The sequence below is a fragment of the Oncorhynchus gorbuscha genome, linkage group LG01, assembly GCF_021184085.1.
Source record: "Oncorhynchus gorbuscha isolate QuinsamMale2020 ecotype Even-year linkage group LG01, OgorEven_v1.0, whole genome shotgun sequence".
NCBI classification, from domain to species: Eukaryota; Metazoa; Chordata; class Actinopteri; order Salmoniformes; family Salmonidae; genus Oncorhynchus; species Oncorhynchus gorbuscha.
Window position 1 is genome coordinate 18,412,094 of NC_060173.1, and position 23,231 is coordinate 18,435,324.

Consider the following 23,231-nt stretch of genomic DNA (forward strand, 5'->3'; position numbering starts at 1 on the left):
GGATTTACGTTATCAAAATGTCACGCCAGGGCAAGCATACACAGACCTTATTTTAAGTGGTTAAAAAGAAAACTATGTGGAAAAATGAATGTTGGAAAAACTATTGGAACTATTTCCCTGTTTGACCGCTAGGTTTTATAGGTATAATGACACTTCCACTGTGTGGCTCTATTAATTTTGAGTTACACATATCTAACAGCAGAGGGAAACAGAACACTTTCAATATTGGCCCAGACATTGGCTATGTTCGAGAGGATCAAAACCGCAATGTATGGGTAAATTGTGACTGACTGATGTACAAATAATAATGAGTCTTTATTTATATATTAGTTAATCGGCAGTCATCTGGATGCTCTCGAACACGGCCATTAACTTCAAGTTACTGTGGGAAAATGAACACGTTTCGGAGACCTTCGGGGGTCTTGGAGAGTTATTTCCCCTGGTGCTTCACACCTGTTAGTTACCACATCACTAGACAGCTACGACATAGTTATTCTACATTGGACCTTACTATTTATTTGACTAGGCAAGTCAGTTAAGAACAAATTCTTATTTTCAATGACAGCCTAGGAACAATGGGTTAACTGCCTTGTTCAGGGGCAGAAGACAGATTTTTTTTTACCTTGTCAACTTGGGGATTTGATCTTGCAACCTTTCAGTCCAACTCTCTAACCACTAGGCTACCTGCCACCCCTACAAGTGGCTGCTGCACTATATACAGACATGGCCACTTTAATCACTTTAATCACTATATACAATCACTGGCCACTTGAATAATGTTTACATGCTGCTTTACTCATCTCATATGTATATACTGTATTCTACTCTATTGTATTTTAGTCAATGCCACTCCGACATTGCTCGTACTAATATTTATATATATATTATTTCCATTCTTTTACTTTCAGATTTGTGTGTATTGTGAATTGTTAGATACTACTGCACTGTTAGAGCTAGGAACACAAGCATTTTGCTACACCCACAATAACATCAGCTAAAAATGTGTGTGACCAATACAATTTGATTTGATTTGATCAGACGAACACAGTTATTGTTTATTGCCAGTCGCATGCAGGTTTAGGCTGTCAATGCCCTGTCTAGTGTCTATCAATATTTATTTGTGAAAAGTATTTCTTGCTGTCCTTTGGAAGCATAAAGACAAGGTCCTTATGCATCCAAAACCGTACCGCAAGCAATGCGTTTTAATGTTCAGACCTGATCGTTAACAATATACCCCGACAGAACAATATCCCCTAAAGAAGACGCCTTCATCCAATGACTTATGCCTTGAAAACACCTACAACGTTTTTGCGCAAATGATACGCAGCATCATCTGGATATGTGTGCAACAAAAGTTCAACTTTCACCTAACGCCTAGATCACACCGACATCGAGTACATTTTGGTACACCAGAAGTACATTAATTTCCAATGGAATGCTGCATTTGCCTTGCAGCATTGGGGTGCAGAGGCAGTTTCAGTGCGTTCTGGGTGGTGATATGCTGGATTTATCGAACTTCTCCATCAAATTGTATGCATAGACAGCTTGACATAAATAGTAGCAGATGGTGAATGTTTAACTGTTGTTGCACACATATGCTGCATACCATTTTGTGTATTGATGCTGTAGGTGTGATCAAGGCATCTGCTACCATTTCAGTCAAGCCATCTATGCATACAATGTGATAAATCCAATGTATGCACCACACAGAATGCACAGCAACTGCCTCTACAAAACAATGCTGCAAGGCAAATGCAGTGTTCCATCGGAAATTAATGTACTTCTGGTGTCCCAAAACGCAACTGCGCTGTCGGTGTATTCGAGACTTTATGTGTAATGTATTGTAACACCTTGATCACACCGATAGTGTCTGGCGCAAAATAGTATGCAGCATCATCTGGATATGTGTGCAACAAATGTTCAACATTCACCTTCTGCTACTATTTCTGTCAAGCCATCTACACATACAGTTTGACGCATACGTTTGGTACATCCAACGTACCACACAGAACGCACTGCAACTGCCTCTGGCAATGCTGCAAGGCAAACGCAGCGTTTCATTAGAAAATAATGTAATTCTGGGGTACCAAAATGCCTTCCCTGTCGGTGTGATTGAAGCGTAATGAGAGTCATGATCAAAGGCTAGCTTGCAGGCAGCTCTTGATTTGAAAAAAATTGTGTACATTTTAGAATTGCCCAGAATATAAAATGAATTGTTATGGATAGAATGCAGAGTCCTTATCAATTGTGTCTAAAAACGGATTCTATTTATATTGTATGTGGTGGGGTCACCCCCATGACATTGGAAATACATTTGATAGAATTGCATTAATTGCATTAGAGTTCAATTAAGGATATTGGTGGTAAATTAAATTCATTTTGAAATTGGTACTATAATTGGATTGCTGTAACTGATCACATGAGGCGATGGGGAATGTCCACATTTGCACAAATCTGTCATAGTTTGTTTTTATCTGTAATAAATGTTAATTGTTGTAGTTTAAAATGTAGTTTTGATGTCAAGCACATTTCTCAAAAATCAGCTCATGGTTAGTCGATTGCTCTGCTCTCCATGACTCTCAAACATTCCACACGCAACAGGGGTGGGGAGGGACTCAGCAACAACGAGCAAAGTGCTGGAACAGTGCGGTCTCTGGAACAACTGGTCCCCACAAAGGTTAGAAATATGGGTTTCGTGGCCCTTGAAACGAAAACAAGAGCCATTTTTTCACCGAAACTGGCAGTTAACTACGCAGTGGACGAAGACTGGTTTCATTTAATGGTGTAATACGTGAGTTATTTGGAGTTTAACATGTGGGAGATGGTGGGTTTATCGAGATCCTCGTTGTCTAAGAGAACAAGATGGCAGCATTGCAGGCAAACCGAGCATGGTGTGGGTACTTGTTAACTCGTTAGCATGTTCAGAGAAGCCCTGGATTCTGTCATTTACTATTGTTTATAAAGGTATGTGCGCTACAATAATATCAAGCCCAACTTATATTTTCATGCATTTCGTCGGTAGTTGGATATCTAGCAAATAGTTCGTTTCACGTTAGCTAGCAAATATGTCAAGCTAGCTAACGTTAGCAAAAAAGTTTGTTCGTCAGCCTGGGTTGACTTTTTGATTCGTCCTTTGGTTTGTAACTACATTTCGTTAATTGATTTTTTTTTTTGAGGGGGGCTTAGCTAATTATTGCCATTTCCCCTTCTCCTACCCATACTGTACATAGTTTAGTTAGCGAGCGAATCTTTAATTCAGATACCAATCTTGGCTGTTTAGCAAACGTTAGCTAGCTAATGTTACAACTTTAACTTACTAGCTACAACTTGAATTTACAAGCTAACTGGTTAGCCAACGTTCATGTTTAATAGCTAGCTACATTTTGTGGACTAGCCACATAAATATACTGTGACAGTACTGCACACGATCAGTGAGGGGAGGGGGCGCGTTTAATCCCATGTCCTCCCTATAGCTTTACCATTTCTGACAAGCTAACGTTACATTCACCAGCTAGATAGCTTATAATAACCATATTTTATAACTCGGTCATATAGCTAGATAAAATATTCGCTGCAAAATATACATACTAGTGGATTTCTGCCTTAACACTACTAGTTTAGTTACTTCCTTGAAGCCACGTAGTCAGGTGTTTTATCAATTACCCATACCCCTCAGTCTACTCTGCAACTCACCCATTTGTTGATGATTTACACGTGGCCTTTTATAGCAGGCAGCCTTCTAATCCAGAAATGGTGAGGCGGAGTGTAATTCAATACTGGGCTAGGGTCTCCTACCATTGCTGGGGTGTGGTGTAGGGACAGCAGGCATTGCAGCTGGCTCTGTTTTGGTACTTAGTGTGGTAGCTACTAAGTGTCTGACAAGCATATGAAAATAATGATAAAGAAAGGGGGAACCCCGGAGTGCGAACCATTTTTTTTAATGGGAGTTTTCTTTTGCACAGTTCCTTTTGGTAGGATGACATGCTTAAGTTATATTTTGTTTTCAATATTACTTCAATTAGGAACTGAAGTAATGTAGATCCTTTTGATACAGAAGACACCCATTAGCCTGTCTGAACTTGGCATATTTGTTCCCTAAGGTGTAACTAGTTTGTCTGCCTGATGTGACTCACAGCGAGGGAGTTGTAAGTGCAGTACTTGCACAGAAGTGTGCTCCTGAATGTGGTAATTTTTGTTTGATTCTGTCAATGTTTTTTTTTTCCCCCTTGGTGTTGAGACCTCCAGTCATTTGGATTTGAAAATCCAGTTATATTGGCTGGGGCTTTGTGGTTTTCCATGTGGGCGTTTGAGTGGGAAAGACACAGGATAAACAATCAGTAAAAAACCATCCCTTTCATTATTGGTGCATCGTGCCTATATCAAAATAGCCTTTCCATACATGCCAGGAGGACTTTGAGTTAGGTGTTAGTAACTCTAGTTGTAACTAGTGCCATGTCAGCATAAAACCTTCCCATACTTTGAAGCAAACACTAACTATAATCAGCAGCACAGCTAAACCTGTCATATTTCCCAACTTTGCTGGTACTTCAACAGAGACTATAGAGGCAAGCTTACATTTTAAACAGTTTATGCTGAATGCTTATCTTTTGACGTGCAAGCAGATGGTCTGTCTCTGTTTGCCTGTGGTCTATAGTGTCACAGTTTGCTGGTTGAATAAAGCTGCTCTTATCTGCTGTAGTTACCTTTTTGCTTTCTCTGCTTTTCCTGCCTGAGTGACAGGCAGCATAGCTCGCCCACAGAGTTATGCGATCCCCCTCATTACGTTTAGTTTTGAGTTTTTTGCTGAATGCCCCAGTATAGCTTGCTATTGAACAAATAGCATGCCTGCCTTTCCCCCAATTTCTATCTGATCTAACTGAAATGTTTGAGTGCATCCTCATTAACATGCTTTGTTATCCTTCTCAATACAACTTCCACCAATCACCCACATAACAAAAACGTGTCTGGCTAAATTGCATTTAACTCCCTAAAGATGAATTTACAGAAATGAAGTAGTTCAAGTAAACTAATCATTCCCCTTTCTCTCTTACAGGTATGACCTCACACGTTTTGGTCTACCCACCACACGTTTATCAAACCCAAACAAGTGCCTTTTGCAGTGTGAAGAAACCCACAGTTGAGCTCAATCGCTGTGTTTTTCATACGAGGACCCTGCAGACCTATATAAGTGGAGTAAACCTTGGCATTGCTAAGCCTACCAATATCCTCCTTTCAATTAAGACAAAAGTGTCTTGTAGACCCCAGAGTGGGCAGGACTTATCTTTGCAGGCAGCTACATCCCTGAAAGAAGTACACAGGGAGTTGCTCCAAAAAACGACACCCCCCTGTCAAGGCAAGGGTCCAGAGAAACTGAGGCTGCAGGGGGACAGCAGTGTAGGTGCAGTCACCCTGGGTTTCGGGGACTGTGGCTAGAGAAGCAGCAGTGAACAAGGTGAAGGGGGTAGTTCAAACCTCCACTGTGCTCTAATTGGACAGCTTCCTGCGATGTGGGCTGAACTGTAAGGGTGAGTGGAGAACAGTGGGAAAGCCATGCAGATAGTGGAGGACATTTCCATGATACCTGCCATGTTGCAAACTAATGTAGGGAACAAGAACACCATGGGGGGAGTGTCCCCCAAACAGAATGTTGGTGGGACTGGGGCTCGTAATGCGGCAGGGGATGGGGACTACCAGTTGGTGCAGCACGAGGTCTTGTGCTCCATGAAGAACACTTATGAGGTGCTGGAGTTCCTAGGTCGTGGCACCTTCGGACAGGTGGTGAAGTGTTGGAAGCGAGGCACAGGGGAGGTTGTGGCTATCAAGATCTTGAAGAACCACCCATCGTATGCAAGGCAGGGCCAGATTGAGGTGGGCATCCTTGCCCGTCTGAGTGGGGAGAACGCTGATGAGCACAACCTGGTGCGGGCATTCGAGTGCTTCCAGCACCGCAGCCACACTTGCCTGGTGTTTGAAATGCTGGAGCAAAACCTCTATGACTTTCTCAAGCAGAACAAGTTCAGCCCGCTGCCATTGAAGGTGATCAGACCGGTCTTACAGCAGGTGGCCACTGCGCTGAAGAAGCTCAAGAGCTTGGGTCTGATCCACGCTGACCTGAAGCCGGAGAACATTATGCTGGTGGACCCGGTGCGACAGCCTTACCGGGTGAAAGTGATCGATTTTGGCTCGGCCAGCCACGTGTCCAAAGCCGTGTGCTCTACGTACCTGCAGTCACGCTACTATAGGTAGGTCGGGCCTGCCCCTTAACTAATAGGGTCTTGTTCATGCCTTTATCTTGCTAGAAACACGTTTTAAAAGTTAACAGAATTCAGGACAACCCCAGTAAGGCTACTAAGTAAGCACTAACCAGTTTGAGTTACAGGGGCAGCATTTCACAAGGGTTAGCATTTTTTCTAGAGCTTTAAGGTATTTAGACTATTATGTAATGTGAACAAATGGCCCTGTAATATTCTACAGATTTTTGAGGGAGCTTGACAGCATGCAAACACTTCTTCTGCACTGCCTCTGTTAACCATCAGTCACACCCAAATGAGCCTGGATTACGTAACCTGCTGAAGGAACAGAAATGGTTACGTGCACAAGAATGCCTTATGTCTTGCATGTTTCTGGATGAGGGAAATGGAACATTCTCAGGAAGTATAAGCCTTTTTGGTCACTACCCTATGTATACACAGGCATAAGCTTCCACTTGAACAATTATGTGAAATGTTTAACCAGTGTTGAATAACATACAGCCGTGAGTGACCGCTTCCGTGTTATGGTGTAGAGCTTCTCAGAAACTGTCCTGGTCTGAGGTGCTTACAAGACCAGTTTCCTCTCATGCAGGGCTCTACGCTGACCTTTTTTTACAAGGAGCACATGTGCTTTTTTTTTGTGTACATTAAAAAAATGTAGGTGCACAAAGTAATTTAGGAGCAAATATTTTAGATATTAAGGATTCTTTCTAGGCGCACTGGTGCTCCTAAATTACATTTACAGGTGGCACAGTAAAGTATTTAGGAACAAATGCAAGTAAAATGGTTGCACTACACAGCCCTGGCAGCTGAGGCTGCATGTAGCCAGAGAGGTCAGTCAGGCGGGGGCATGAATGTTGCGTGGAAATGTGCATTTAGAGACCGGAAATCAGGTGTTCGGACATTCCTCTGTTTAGTGTACAGCACATGGCACCCAGAAGCGTTTTTAGAACTCTGTATGCTTCATGGTATTGGGAACAACATCCACGTGTCTTTAAAAAAAAATGTTTTATTTTATTTTATTTTTTATTTCACCTTTTATTTAACCAGGTAGGCAAGTTGAGAACAAGTTCTCATTTATAATTGCGACCTGGCCAAGATAAAGCAAAGCAGTTCGACACATACAACGACACAGTTACACATGAAGTAAAACAAACATACAGTCAATAAATCAGTATAAACAAGTCTATATACAATGTGAGCAAATGAGGTGAGATAAGGGAGGTAAAGGCAAAAAAAGGCCATGGTGGCAAAGTAAATACAATATAGCAAGTAAAACACTGGAATGGTAGATTTGCAGAGGAAGAATGGGCAAAGTAGAAATAAAAATAATGGGGTGCAAAGGAGCAAAATAAATCAAATAAATACAGTAGGGAAAGAGGTAGTTGTTTAGGCTAAATTATAGGTGGGCTATGTACAGGTGCAGTAATCTGTGAGCTGCTCTGACAGTTGGTGCTTAAAGCTAGTGAGGGAGATAAGTGTTTCCAGTTTCAGAGATTTTTGTAGTTTGTTCCAGTCATTGGAAGCAGAGAACTGGAAGGAGATGCGGCCAAAGACAGAATTGGTTTTGGGGGTGACCAGAGAGATATACCTGCTGGAGCGCGTGCTACAGTTGGGTGATGCTATGGTGACAAAATATAATAATTTATAATATAATAATTTATCAATCCTACAAGCAATACAAAAGTCTTATTATTGTGGGAGATTATAACCGTTTTAAATACCTCAATGGACCGTAAAGGAAATCAAACTATCACTTAAGGAAATCACGAATGTCATGGATATACAGTTTAAGTCAGAAGTTTACATACACTTAGGTTGGAGTCATTAAAACACATTTTTCAAACACTCCACAAATTTCTTGTTAACAAACTATAGTTTTGTCAAGTTGGTTAAGACATCTACTTAATACATCTACTTTGTGCATGACACAAGTATTTTTCCCAGCAATTGTTTACAGACAGATTATTTCACTCGAAATTAACTATCATAATTCTAGTGGGTCAGAAGTTTACATACACTAAGTTGACTGTGCCTTTAAACAGCTTGGAAAATTCCATAAAATGATGTCATGGCTTTAGAAGCTTCTGATAGGCTAATTGACAAAATTTGAGTCATTTGGAGGTGTGCCTGTGGATGTATTTCAAGGCCTACCTTCAAACTCATTGCCTGTTTGCTTGATATCATGGGAAAATCAAAAGAAATCAGCCAAGACCTCAGGAAAAAAATGGTAGACCTTCACAAGTCAATTTCCAAACGCCTGAAGATATCACCTTCATCTGTACAAACAGTAGTACGCAAGTATAAACACCATTGGACCACACAGCCGTCATACCACTCAAGAAGGAGACGTGTTCTGTCTCCTAGAGATGAATATACTTTGGTGCAAAAAGTGCTGATCAACAGCAAAGAACCTTGTGAAGATGCAACTTTTGGCCACGACTGTATATATTGAAGCAACATGTCAAGACATCAGTCAGGAAGTTAAAGCTTGGTCGCAAATGGGTCTTCCAAAGTTGTGGCAAAATGGCTTAAGGACAACAAAGTCAAGGGATTGGAGTGGCCATCACAAAGCCCTGACCTCAATCCTATAGAAAATTTGTGAGCAGAACTGAAAAAGCGTGTGAGCAAGGAGGCCTACAAACCTGACTCGGTTACACCAGCTCTGTCAGGAGAAATGGGCCAAAATTCACCCAACTTATTGGGGGAAGCTTGTGGAAGGCTACACAAAACATTTGACCCAAGCAAAGGAGGCCTACAAACCTGACTCAGTTACACCAGCTCTGTCAGGAGAAATGGGCCAAAATTCACCCAACTTATTGGGGGAAGCTTGTGGAAGGCTACACAAAACATTTGACCCAAGTTAAACAATTTAAAGGCAATGCTACCAAATACTAATTGTGTGTAAATTTCTGACCCATCTGGGAATGTGATGAAATAAATAAAAGCTGAAACTAATAATTCTCTCTAGTAATCTGACATTTCACATTCTTAAAATAAAGTGGTGATCCTAAGATAATTTTTACTCTGATTAAATGTCAGGAATTGTGAAACTGTGGGGGCGGCAGGGTAGCCTAGTGGTTAGAGCGCTAGACTAGTAACCGGAAGGTTGCAAGTTCAAACCCCCGAGCCGAAAAGGTACAAATCTGTCGTTCTGCCCCTGAACAGGCAGTGAACCCACTGTTCCTAGGCCGTCATTGAAAATAAGAATTTGTTCTTAACTGACTTGCCTGGTTAAATAAAGGTAAAATAAAAAATGTATTTGGCCAACACGGAACCCAAACTGTCTCGCGTGCACCATGCATACATTTATTTTGTCCCACTACACCAAACTTGATCACGACTCGCAGGTTAAAATATCAATAGCTAGTACTTGCTAGCTAATTTGTCCTATTTAGCTAGCTTGCTGTTGCTAGTTAATTTGTCCTGGGATATAAACGGTAGGTTGTTATTTTATCTGAAATGCACAAGGTGCTCTACTGCGACAATTAATCCACACACAAAACGGTCAACCGAATCGTTTCTAGTAATTTCTCCTCTTTCCAGGCGTTTTCTTCTTTGGACTTATATGGTGATTGAAATCTAAACTTTTAATAGTATTACTACACCGACCGGCAACACAGTTCGTCATTCAATCACCCACGTGGATATAACCAATGAGGAGATGGCCGGTGCTTCTATAAACCAATGAAGAGATGGGAGAGGCAGAACTTGCATCGCAATCTACGTCAGAAATAGGAATTACTTAAATTTTAGCTCTTGTCAACGCAGACGCTCAATAATTGAATACCACAGATTCCTCAATGTATTTTGCAATGCTCGTGCACACGATGCTGAGCGGTGTGGTCAGCCTATAAGGTATATGTAAACTTCCGACTTCAACTGTATTGGAACTAGTGACGGCTTAAATATATTATATATGGAGGCTTAAATATCCTGACCTAGTGAGATATACATGGCAGAGACTCAATCAAGCTTGTCGTCTTGACTACTTTTAAGTAATTTTCGCCGTCACCAAATGTTCATGGGGGACAGAATGCGGTCGGCCCATCAGATAACAACATTACTGTTACAGAATTTCCACATGGGCGAGGACATTGGAAATTTAATCGAGCCTATTGGATGACAACTTGTTTTTAACAAGGATAGAAGACTTTATAACTGACTTTTTCCAGCATAATATACAGTGCACTCAAAGTATGCAGATCCCTTTTTCCACATTTTGTTACATTACAGCCTTATTCTAAAATGTTTTAAATGCCCCCCCAAATCAATCTACACACACTACCCCCCCATATGACAAAGCAAACACAGAAATATCACATTTACAAAAGTATTCAGACCCTTTGCTCAGTACTTTTTTGAAGCACCTTTGGCAGCAATTACGGCCTAGAGTCTTCTTTGGTATCTACTATCTTGGCATACCTGTATTTGGGGAGCTATTCCCATTCTTCTATGCAGATCCTCTCAAGCTCTGTCAGGTTGGATGGGGAGCGTAGCTGCACAGCTATTTTCAGGTCTGTCCAGAGTAGAGGTCGACCGATTTAATCGGAATGGCAGATTTTTCAAGTTTTCATAACAATCGGAAATCGGTATTTATGGACGACGATTTTTAATTTAATTACATTTTTTACATTTAATTTAAATTGATTTTAATTCGATTTAAAAACGTGTATATATATATATTTTAAACGTTTACTTAACTAGGCAAGTCAGTTAACTTCTTGACGCACCCATCCCTTTAGCGGGATCATTTTCATCAACACCCGCTGAATTGCAGCGCGCCAAATTCAAATTAAATTACTAAAAATATTAAATTTTCATGAAATCACAAGTGCAATATAACAAAACACAGCGTAGCTTGTTGTTAATCAACCTAGCGTGTCAGATTTCAATACAGCTTTTCAGCGAAAGCATAACAAGCGTTTTTATGTAAGAACATCTCTCTCAGTAAAACAAAATATTACAAACACTAGCAACCAAGTAGATTGGTCACGAAAGTCAGAAAAGCAATAGATTTAAATCGCTTACCTTTGATCTTCAGATGTTTGCACTCACAAGACTCACAGTTACACAATAAATGTTCCTTTTGTTCCATAAAGATGATTTTTATATCCAAAATACCTCCATTTGTTTGGCACGTTATGTTCATTCGACATTGCAGACGAATATTCCAAATAGTATCCGTAATGTCCACAGAAACATGTCAAGCGTTTATTTATAATCAATCCTCAGGTTGTTTTTAAAATATATAATTGATAATATATCAACCGGGACTGTCACTTTTTCAATAGGAGAGGGAGAGACAATGGCTGCCCCACTCTGCGCAAGCAAAACTCTGCGAACACCCAGCTATCCACTGACGCAATGCTATCTTTCTCGCTCATTTTTCAAAATAAAAGCCTGAAACTATGTCTAAACACTGACACCTTGAGGAAGCCATAGGAAAAGGAATCTGGTTGATATCCCTTTAAATGGAGGCAAGGCATCCAATGGAACAGAGCTTTCAGGAAAAACAGCACTTCCTGGTTTGACTTTCCTCAGGTTTTCGCCTGCAATATCAGTTCTCTTATACTCATAGACAATATTTTGACAGTTTTGGAAACTTTGAGTGTTTTTCTATCATAATCCGACAATTATATGCATATTCTAGTTTCTGGGCCTGATATAGGCAGTTTCAAATGGGTACGGTTTTTAGCCAAAAAAATGAAAATCCTGCCCCTTACACTCAAGAAGTTAGAACACATTCTTATTTTCAACGACGGCCTAGGAACAGTGGGTTAACTGCCTTGTTCAGGAGCAGAACGACAGATTTTTACCTTCTCAGCTCTGGGATTCAATCTCGCAACCTTACGGTTAACTAGTCCAACGCTCTAACCACATGCCTCTCATTGCACTCCACGAGGAGTGCAATGAGAATGCGAATGCAGTTGAAGCCAAGGTAAGTTGCTAGCTAGCATTATACTTATCTTATAAAAAATTATCAATCATAATCACTAGTTAACTGCACATGGTTTATGATATTACTAGTTTATCTAGCGTGTCCTGCGTTGCATATAATCGATGCAACGCTGGGGGATGATTTAACAAAAGCGCATTTGAGAATAAAGCACAATTGAAGCACGACTGTACCTAACCATAAACACCAATGCCTTTCTTACAAATCAATACACAGAAGTATATATATTTTAAACCTGCATATTTAGTTAAAAGAAATCCAGGTTAGCAGGCAATTTTAACTAGGTGAAATTGTCACTTCTCTTGCGTTCATTTTACGCAGAGTCGGGGTATATGTAACAGTTTGGCCACCTGGCTCATTGCGAACTAATTTGCCAGAATTTTACCTAATTATGACATGACATTTGAAGGTTGCACAAAGTAACAAGAATATTTAGACTTAGAGATGCCGCCCGTTAGATAAAATACGGAACGGTTCCGTATTTCACTGAAAGAATAAACGTTTTGTTTTCGAAATGATAGTTTCCGGATTCGACCATATTAATGACCAAAGGCTCGTACTTCTGTGTGTTATTATGTTAAAATTAAGTCTATGATTTGATATTGGATAGAGCAGTCTGACTGAGCGATGGTAGGCAGCAGCATGCTCGTAAGCATTCATTCAAACAGCAGTTTTGTGCATTTTGCCAGCAGCTCTTTGCAAGCATAGCGCTGTTTATGACTTCAAGCCTATACGCCTGATGGCAGGTGTAGCCGATGTGAAATGGTTAGTGGGGTGCGCGCTAATAGCGTTTCACTCGCTCTGAGATTTGGAGTAGTTATTCCCCTTGCTCCGCGGCTTTTGTGGAGCGATGGGTAATGCTGCTTCAAGTGTGGCTGTTGTTGATGTGTTCCTGGTTCGAGCCCAGTGAGGAGCGAGGAGAGGGATGGAAGCTATACTGTTACACTGGCAATACTACACCTGCATTGCTTGCTGTTTGGGGTTTTAGGCTGGGTTTCTGTACAGCACTTTGAGATATCAGCTGATGTACGAAATGCTATATAAATAAATTTGATTTGAATACTAAAGTGCCTATTAGAACATTCAATCGACAAGGGTTAATGAAATACAAATGGTATAGAGAGAAATAGTCCTATAAATACTATATTAACTACAAACTAAAACCTCTTACCTGGGAATATTGAAGTCTCATGTTAAAAGGAACCACCAACTTTCACATGTTCTCATGTTCTGAGCAAGGAACTCAAATTTGAGCTTTTTTACATGGCACATATTGCACTTTTACTTCCCCAACACTTTGTTGTTGCATTTTTTAAACCAAATTGAACATGTTTCATTATTTATTTGAGGCTAAATGTATTTTGAGGTACTATATTAAGTTAAAATAAGTGTTCATTCAGTATTGTTGTAATTGTCATTATTACAAATAAATTGTAAAAAATCGGCAGATTAACTTCTTGCGACGCCAAACCCGTATCCGGGAGCGTAATCATAGCTTCAAGCTCATTACCATAACGCAATGTTTCCTATTCATGAAAATCACAAATTAAATGAAATAAATATATTGAAACGCAAGCTTAGCCTTTTGTTAACAACACTGTCATCTCAGATTTTCAAAATATGCTTTAACCAAAGCTACACAAGCATTTGTGTAAGAGTATTGATAGCCTAGCATAGCATTAAGCCTAGCATTCAGCAGGCAACATTTTCACAAAAACAAGAAAAGCATTCAAATAAAATAATTTACCTTTGAAGAACATCAGATGTTTTCAATTACGAGAGACTCAAGTTAGATGGCAAATGTTAATTTTTTTCCCAAAAGATCATTTGTGTAAGAGAAATAGCTCCGTTTTGTTCATCACGTTTGCCTAAGAGAAAAAAAAACGAAAATGCAGTCAACACAACGCCAAACTTTTTCCCAAATTAGCTCCATAATATCGACAGAAACATGGCAAACGTTGTTTAGAATCAATCCTCAAGGTGTTTTTCACAATTCTATTAGATGAAAAATCATTCCTGGCAGTCGTTTTCTCATCAGGGGCAAACGGAAAAATACTGCAGCTGGAGATTACGCAATAATTGCGATGGAGGACCTGGTAGATGTAGTCTCTTATGGTCAATCTTCCAATAATATATATAATAATATATGCCATTTAGCAGACTCTTTTATCCAAAGCGACTTACAGTCATGTGTGCATACATTCTACGTATGGGTGGTCCCGGGGATCAAACCCACTACCCTGGCGTTACAAGCGCCCATGCTCTACCAACTGAGCTACAGAAGGACCATATGATATGCCTACAAATACGTCACAATGCTGCAGACACCTTGGGGAAAATGTGGAAAAGGTAAGCTGACTCCTAGCTCCTCCACAGCCATATAAGGAGTCATTGCCATGAGGCGGTTTCAAAAAATGCAGCACTTCCTGATTGTATTTTTATCTGGGTTTTTTCTGTAACATCAGTTCTGTGGCACTCACAGACAATATCTTTGCAGTTTTGGAGACATCAGAGTGTTTTCTTTCCAAAGCTGTCAAGTATATGCATAGTCGAGCATCTTTTCGTGACAAAATATCGAGAACGTTTTTCATCCAAAAATTAAAATAGCGCCCCCTAGTTATAAAAGGTTAACCTGTCTGGGAACGGAACCCCTCGCCAATGAAATTGCAGGGCGCCAAATTCAATCAACAGAAATCTCATAAATACAATTTCTCAAACACACGAGTATTAGGCACCATTTTTAAAGACACAATTCTCGTTAATCCAGCCACAGTGTCTGATTTCAAAAAGGCTTTACAGCAAAAGCTCCACAAACAATTGTTAGGTCACAGAAAAACACAGCCATTTTTCCAGCCAAAGAGAGGAGTCTCAAAAAGCAGAAATATAGATATAATTCATCACTAACCTTTGATAATCTTCATCAGATGACACTCATAGGACTTCATGTTACACAAATCATGAATATTTTGTTCGATAAAGTGAATATTTATATCCAAAAATCAAATTTTACATTGGCGTTTATGTTCAGTAGTTCCAAAACATGCAGTGATTTTTGCAGAGAGCCACATCAACTCACAGAAATACTCATAATAAACATTGATAATAGATACAACTATTATACATGGAACTTTAGATAAACTTCTCCTTAATGCAACCGCTGTGTCAGATTTCAAATTTTTTTAACGGAAAAAGCAAAACGTGCAGTAATCTGCGTACGGCGCTCAGGCACACAAACAAGCCATGCAGATACCCGTCATATTGTGGAGTCAACAGAAGTCAGAAATAGCATTATAAATATTCACTTTGATGATCATCAGAATGTACTCCCAGGAATCCCAGTTGTACAATAAATGTTTGTTTTGTTCGATAAAGTCCATAATTTATGTCCAAATACCTTCTTTTTGTTCTCGCGTTTAGTACACAAATCCAAACTCAGGAGGCGCGGGCAAGTCCAGGCGAAAGTTCAGACGTAAAGTCATATTGCAGTTCGTAGAAACATGTCAAACGAAGTATAGAATCAATCTTTAGTATGTTTTTATCATAAATCTTCAATAATGTTTCAACCGGACAGTTCCTTTGTCTGTAGAAATGCAATGGAATGCAGCTAACTCTCATCGGAGTGAGCGAGACTGAGCTCATGGCACTCTGCCAGACACCTGACTCAATCAGCTCTCAATCCCTCCTCCTTCACAGTAGAAGTCTCAAACAAGGTTCTATTGACTGTTGACATCTATTGGAAGCTTTAGGAAGTGCATATGACCCCATAGACACTGTATATTCGATAGGCAATGACTTGAAAAAACAGAAACCTCAGATATCCCACTTCCTGGTTGGATTTTTCTCAGGTTTTTGCCTGCCATATGAGTTCTGTTATACTCCGACATCATTCAGTTTTTAGAAACTTCAGTGTTTTCTATCCAAATCTGCTAATTATATGCCTATTCTAGCTTTTAGGCCTGAGTAGCAGGCAGTTTACTCTGGGCACCTTTTTATCCAAGCTACTCAATACTGCCCCCCAGTCCCAAAGAAGTTGAGGCAGGCAAACTTAAATCAGTTTTACCAAATTTTTACCAGCATGTCACATGTGCAACCAGGGGGTGGGGGGAATCCTAGACCACCTTTACTCCACACACACCGATGAATACAAAGCTCTCCCCCGCCCTCCATTTGGCAAATCTGAACTTAATTCAATTTTCCTGATTCCTGCTTACAAGCAAAAACTAAACCAGGACGTACCAGTGACTCGCTCAATAAGGAAGTGGTCAGATGACGTGGATGCTACACTACAGCACTGTTTTGTTAGCACAGACTGAAATATGTTCCGGGATTCATCCAATGGTATTGAGGAATACACCACCTCAGTCATCGGCTTCATCAATAAGTGCATTGATGACGTCGTCCCCACAGTGACACCATACATATACCAACCAGAAGCCATGGATTACAGGCAACATCTGCATCGAGCTAAAGGCTAGAACTGCCGCTTTCAAGGAGCGGGAGACTAATCCTGCCGTTTATAAGGAATCCCTTTTGCCCTCAGATGAACCATCAAACAAGCAAAGCGTCAATACAGGATTAAAATTTCATCCTACTATACCGGATGTGACAGGGCTTGAAAACTATTACGGACTATGAAGGGAAACCCAGACGCGAGCCTACCAGATGAGCTAAATGCCTTTTATGCTCGCTTCGAGGCAAGCAACACTGAAGCATGGATGTAAGCACCAGCTGTTATGGATGACTGTGTGATAACGCTCTCGGTAGCTGATGTGAGCAAGACCTTTAAGCAGGTCGACATTCACAAAGCTGCTGGGCCAGACGGATTACCAGGATGTGTACTCAAAAGCATGTGCGCACCAACTGGGAAGTGTCTTCACTGACATTTTCAACCTCTCCCTGACCAAGTCTGTAATACCTACATGTTTCAAGCAGACCATCATAGTCCCTGTGCCCAAGGAAGTGAAGGTAACCTGCCTAAATGATTACCGCCCCGTGGCACTCATGTCGGTAGCCATGAAGTGCTTTGAAAGGCTGGTCATGGCTCACATCAACAGCATCCTCCCGGACACCCTAGACCCACTCCAATTTGCATACCGCCCCAACAGATCCACAGATGACGCAATCTCAATGGTACTCCACACTGCCCTTTCCCACCTGGACAAAAGGAACACCTATGTGAGAATGCTATTCATTGACTACAGCTCAGCATTCAACACCCATAGTGCCCTCAAAGCTTATCAGTAAGCCAAGGACCCTGGCACTAAACACCTCCCTCTGCAACTGGATCCTGGACTTCCTGACAGGCTGCCCCCAGCTGGTAAGGGTAGGCAACAACACATCTGCCACGCTGATCCTCAACACTGGGGCCCGTCAGGGGTGTGTACTTAGTCCCCGCCTGTATTCCCTGTTCACCCACGACTGCGTGGCCAAACATGACTCCAACGCCACAATTAAGTTTGCTGACGACACAACAGTGGTAGGCCTGATCACCGACAATGATGAGATGGCCTAGAGGGAGGTCAGAGACCTGGCAGTGTGGTGCCAGGACAACAACCTCTCCCTCAATGTGAGCAAGACAAAAGAGTTGATCGTGGACTGCAGAAATAGTTGAGCCGAACAGGCCCCTCATCGATTGGGTTGTAGTGGAGCAGGTTGAGAGCTTCAAGTTCCTTGGCATCCACATCACCAACAAACTATCATGGTCCGAACATACCAAGGCGGTTGTGAAGAGGGTGCGACAAAACCTTTTCCCGCTCAGGAGACTGAAAAGATTTGGCATGGGCCCCCAGATCCTCAAAAGGTTCTACAGCTGCACCCTTAAGAGCATCCTGACCGGTTGCATTACCGTCTTGTATGGCAACTGCTCGGCATCTGACTGTAAGACGGTACAGAGGGTAGTGCAAACGGCCCAGTACATCACTGGGGCCAAGGTTACTGCCATCCAGAACCTATATACTAGGTGGTGTCAGAGGAAGGCCCATAATATTGTCAGAGACTCCAGTCACGTGAGTTATTGACTGTTTTCTCTTCTACCACACCACAAGCGGTACTGGAGTGCCAAGTCTATGACCAAAAGGCTCCTCAACAGCTTCTACCCCCAAGCCATTAGACTGCTAAAAATGGCCACCGGACAATTTACATTGACCCCCCCCCCTCTTGTACATTTGTACACTGCTGCTTCTCACTGTTTGCTTGTTACCTATGCATAGTCACTTCGCCCCCACCTACTTGTACAGTTTTACCTCAAATAGCCTGTACCCCTGCACACTGACTCGTTACCAATACACCTTGTATAAAGTCTTGTTATTCTTATTGTGTTACTTTTTATTTTAGCCTACTTGGTAAATATTTTCTTCTAGAACTGCACCATTTGGGCTTGTAAGCATTTCGCGGTAAAGTCTGCACTTGTTTTATTCGGCGCATGTGGCAAATTTTGATTTGATTTTAGGTTTAACTTCAAGAAAATTATTAAGAAATGTAGCCAGTTACATTCTTTCTATGACAATCATTAGAAATATGATGGCCATGCATAATTTTTGCAATAAAGACTGCAATTTCATTGTAAGCAATAGAAAATGCAAGTTTAATGGTTTTAAATGCAGGTTTATATGGTCTGTGTTTTTGGAAATTTAGATTTTTTTTTCAACTCTAAAGTGACCTCTGTAAGAGGGAGAGATTGAAACGGAGGGTGTTTCATGAGGTATTTTACCTCTTTCATGGTGTTTCTTATTGGTGACTAAAGCTTTTATCTACTAGGCCTAAATGTAGTCAAACTGCTTTGTGAATCCAATCAAGTGTGCAGCCCATGACAATTACTGTTGGATTAGATCAGAAATGTGTTCAAATTATACTGCTGCCTGTGACATGTATTTTAGGCCTTATTGTTTTATAGGAACATGTAAAGTGATTTTTCTGATGAACCATACTTTGCCTAAAAGCTCTGTTTTTTCAAAGTCACTACCATGACTTTTGTCTCTACTCTCAATTGTTGTTCCTGCTGTGTACAGGCTGCTTCACTTCGCCTGCCGTAAAGCTTACCTATATTCCTGGCATGTTTCTAAACTTATGGTAACCCTGGTTCTGACATCAATGATTGTTAATCCAAGGACTGCAGGAAAACCCTGGTCTTAAGAGCTTGGCTGGCTGGGCTGATGGGACAGTGGATGAGCAGTGCTCTCTCAGCTGGAACAGAAAACAATATTCCAATTTTTGCGTCAAAGGCTTACCCATGCTAAATGTGTTTTTCGTATGGCTTAGAGCACGCCTCAACCAATCACAATGCTTCTTTTGACCAACCCATTGTAGAATTTCTCCCTTTAAATGTGATCAATACCATAAACACACAGACACGATCAAGAAAAACACAGGAACAGATTTCCTAAAGTAAATTATTTTCTAGCTGACAGCCTGGTGACTTGTCTTTTTTTTTAAACAAAAAAAGTAAAACTTCCCAGTTGTATCTATCTTTTGTTGTTGCATTAGTAAAACCATAAGGGTGGCATATATTTCAAAATATATAGTGCGAACGGCCCAGTACATCAAGGTATACAATTATTATATTTTAAAATCTATCTTTGGGCTTAGTTGTGGTCAATTTGCAGTGTACAAATGTATTATTTATCTTCCAACCATCTACTGTAGTTGCCTACCCTTGTTATTGATTGCCCTCAGTTTGTTAGATTGACCACGGTGGAGATCCTAGTGAAGAGCGGGCTTTATTCATAGTCATGCTCGTATGCTGGGTTGTCATGACAAAGCACACTTTGTTAGGGTATTTACAAAGTAATGCCCTTACGAAGATGACCTGTGTTTTCCTTTCTCCAACATTTTAAAGCTAGATTTATATTGCCAAGTTTGAACGACAGTTCCAGCATCCATCCGACGGATGGTCACACTGCTCCTAACTCTTAACTCACATATGAGACGATACCTGTTAGATGTTAACTAGCTTACAGGTTTGCACTCTCCGGTCCTTTCTTCAACTATGGTTCGAGGTACATTACAGTTTGGATGAAGGAGTGTGTAAAAGATGAAGCATGATCCACTGCTGCTAGAAATAGCCCTCTGGTGTTGGACAGTGTTGTCTGACTCCCGTAGATGGTGAGCTGCTGGCAGGGGCCTCAGTAAGACATGCCAGAAGTTTATCCCTGTGAGGTCACTGTCTCTTCTGGCTGATTTCAGATCAGTTTCTAGATTAAAAGATATGTTCCAGGCCACACTTCTTTTTTTGTGTGGGTGTTTTTTGTTCTCTTAAAAGTAGAATAATTTGCCTGTCACCTGACCTTTGAGGAATTTAGTCACTGGGTGTGTTTTCACTGCCCTGCTTTTCAGGTTTGGATGTTCTTTGGGCATGTGTGCTCTTGATCAGTTCCCACATGTAGTGAAAGTTCTTATGAGAAAATAAAATGTAACCCATTGAGATGGGAGAAAATGGAAACAATTGCATAAAAATATGGATACATTTCCTAATTTAGGTCTAATCATGAACACTGGTAACATGTACATATTTTCAAACTATATATTTTGAAATATATGCCACCCCTATGGTTTTACTAATGCAACAACAACAACAGGCCTGATCCTATATAGATACAACACAACTGGGAAGTTTTTAAAACTTTTTTTGTAAAAATAAAAAGACGTCACCAGGACGTCAGCTAGAAAATAATTTAGTTTAGGAAATCTGTTCCTGTGTCTTCCCTCTAATAATTGTTATTGATCGTGTCTGTGTAATCAATGTATAAAATGATTATATTTGAACATGTATTTTTGGGCTTAATAATTATCTTCCAACCACCGGGGCGGCAGCGTAGCCTAGTGGTTAGAGTGTTGGACTAGTTGGACTAGTAACCGGAAGGTTGTGAGTTCAAACCCCCAAGCTGACAAGCTTGGGGGTTTGACAAATCTGTTTGACAAATCTGTTGTTCTGCCCCTGAACAGGCAGTTAACCCACTGTTCCCAGGCCGTCATTGAAAATAAGAATGTGTTCTTAACTGACTTGCCTGGTTAAATAAAGGTAAAATAAAAAAATTAAATCTACTGTAGTTGCCTATGCTTGCAGTAGGAACATTGGGATACCTGTAAACATGACATTATAAAGGTACTCCAGTAATGCAGGGTTTGCGCGTTAGTTAACCATTCTCTTGTGAGATTTAAGTTTTGAATTGTGTGGTTCGGATTTGGGTTAGGTGTAGTGTTTTTAGAGTACATTCCCTTTTAGATGTAGCGGTGGTTGCCTGTGTTCCTCCTGAGGTGCTTATTCCTATAATGCCTCAGAGTAAATAGAGCACTGTACTCTTTGAATAATTCAGCCAGCAGCTCAGGTGTGTGTGTGTTGATTAGGTTTCCTGGACAAGAGGAGAGGTCTGGAGTTACACATCCCAAAAGTTTCCCTCCATGCAAGGATCTAAAGCAGCAGGCTATAACAGGCATCGTAGTGTACGTTCTGTTAAATTCAGGCGAGTAGGTTTTCTTTGTCTTTTTTCTTCTTTTTTTTTTTTGGTAGAGCATGGCACTTGTAACTCCGGGCCAGTAGGTTTGATTGCTGGGACCACCCATAAAATAGGCACGCACGACTAAGGCTGTGTCTACACTTGACAGTTCATGCAGCTTTTGTATTCTGAACACATCATGTGTCTACAGTATTCAGAGCCCCTCTTTCCACATTTTGTTACTTTACAGCCTTGTTCTACAACTGATTAAGTGTCCCCCCCCCCCTATCTAAATACAATACCTCATAATGACAAAGCAAAATCAGGTTTCATAGAAATTGTTTAAATTTTATATATATAAAAAAATAAAACATTTATATGAAACCTGGTTTTGCTTTATATATATATATAAGTATTCAAACCCTTTACTCAGTATTTTGTTGAAACACCTTTGGCTGCGATTACAGCCTCGAGTCTTGGGTTTGACGCTACAAGCTTGGCACACCTGTATTTTGGGAGTTTCTCCCATTCTTCTCTGCAGATCCTCTTAAGTTCTGTCAGGTTGGATGGGGAGCGTCGCTGCACAGCTATTTTCAGCTCTCTCCAGAGATGTTCAAGTCCAGGCTCTGGCTGGGCCACTCAAAGACTTGTCCCGAAGCCACTTCTGTGTTGTCTTGGCTGTGTGCTTAGGGTCGTTGTCATGTTGGAAGGTGAACCTTCGCTCCAGTCTGAGGTCCTGAGCGCAGGTTTTCATCAAGGATCTCTCTGTACTTTGCTCTGTTCATCTTTCCCATCTCCCCCGATTTCTCAGTTAGGCCAGCTCTAGGAAGAGTCTTGGTGGTTCCAAACTTCTTCCATTAAAGAATGATGGAGGCCACTGTGTTCTTGGAGCTTCAATGCTGCATAAATGTTTTGGTATCTTTCCCCAGATCTGTGCCCTCGACACAATCCTGTCTCTGAGCTCTACGGGCAATTTCTTCTACCTCATGGCTTGGTTTATGCTTTGACATGCACTGTCAACCGTGGGAATTTTTATATAGAATGGTATATGCCTTTTCAAATCATGTCCAATCAATTGAATTTACCGCAGGTGGACTCCAATAAAGTTGAAGAAACTTCTCAAGGATGATCAATGGAAAAAGGATGCATCCTCACTCAATTTCGAGTCTCATAGCAAAGGTTCTGAATACTTAAGTAAATAAGGTATTTCTGTATTTTCTGTATACATTTGTCTAAATGTCTAAATCTGTTCACTTTGTCATTATTTTAGAATAAGGCTAACAAAATGTGGAAAAGTCAACGGGTCTGAATACTTTTGGAATGCATTGTACATTCAAATGTCTACCGTGTCCTGTTTCTCTTTTCTTGTGCTATATTCAAATGTCTGTATGCATTTTGCAAATGGTGGAACAGGCTAAGTCTGATGTCAGTAGCCAACTACTGTAGCTAACTAGCCAGCTAATCTCTGTATCTATCCAGCTAGCTAGCAAAGCTAATGGGATTGCAAAATGGCTAGCATTTATGAAGCCAGCAAACACATTCCTAACCTGCTAGCATTCATTATTATAATATTTTTGAGCGCAAGGCTAT

At 40.7% G+C, this 23,231-nt stretch overlaps 1 protein-coding gene across 11 annotated transcripts in view; it reads left to right on the forward strand.

Moving 5' to 3' along the window:
• The first annotated feature begins 2,593 nt into the window (after positions 1 to 2,593).
• Positions 2,594 to 23,231, forward strand: part of LOC124034083 (homeodomain-interacting protein kinase 3-like) — a 49,346-nt gene continuing 28,708 nt past the window's right edge. For 8 of the 11 annotated variants that reach the window (XR_006838525.1, XR_006838526.1, XR_006838523.1 and 5 more), the window contains exons 1-2: positions 2,609 to 2,791; positions 5,054 to 6,242. Coding sequence is in view for 8 of the 11 variants with exons in the window: in XM_046346809.1 (XP_046202765.1) it covers positions 5,551 to 6,242 (692 nt within the window). In the remaining 3 variants the exon portion in view is untranslated. Of the gene's footprint in view, positions 2,965 to 5,053; positions 6,243 to 23,231 lie in introns of all 11 variants that reach the window. The other 3 variants (XM_046346832.1, XM_046346815.1, XM_046346824.1) reach the window with 3 other exon arrangements.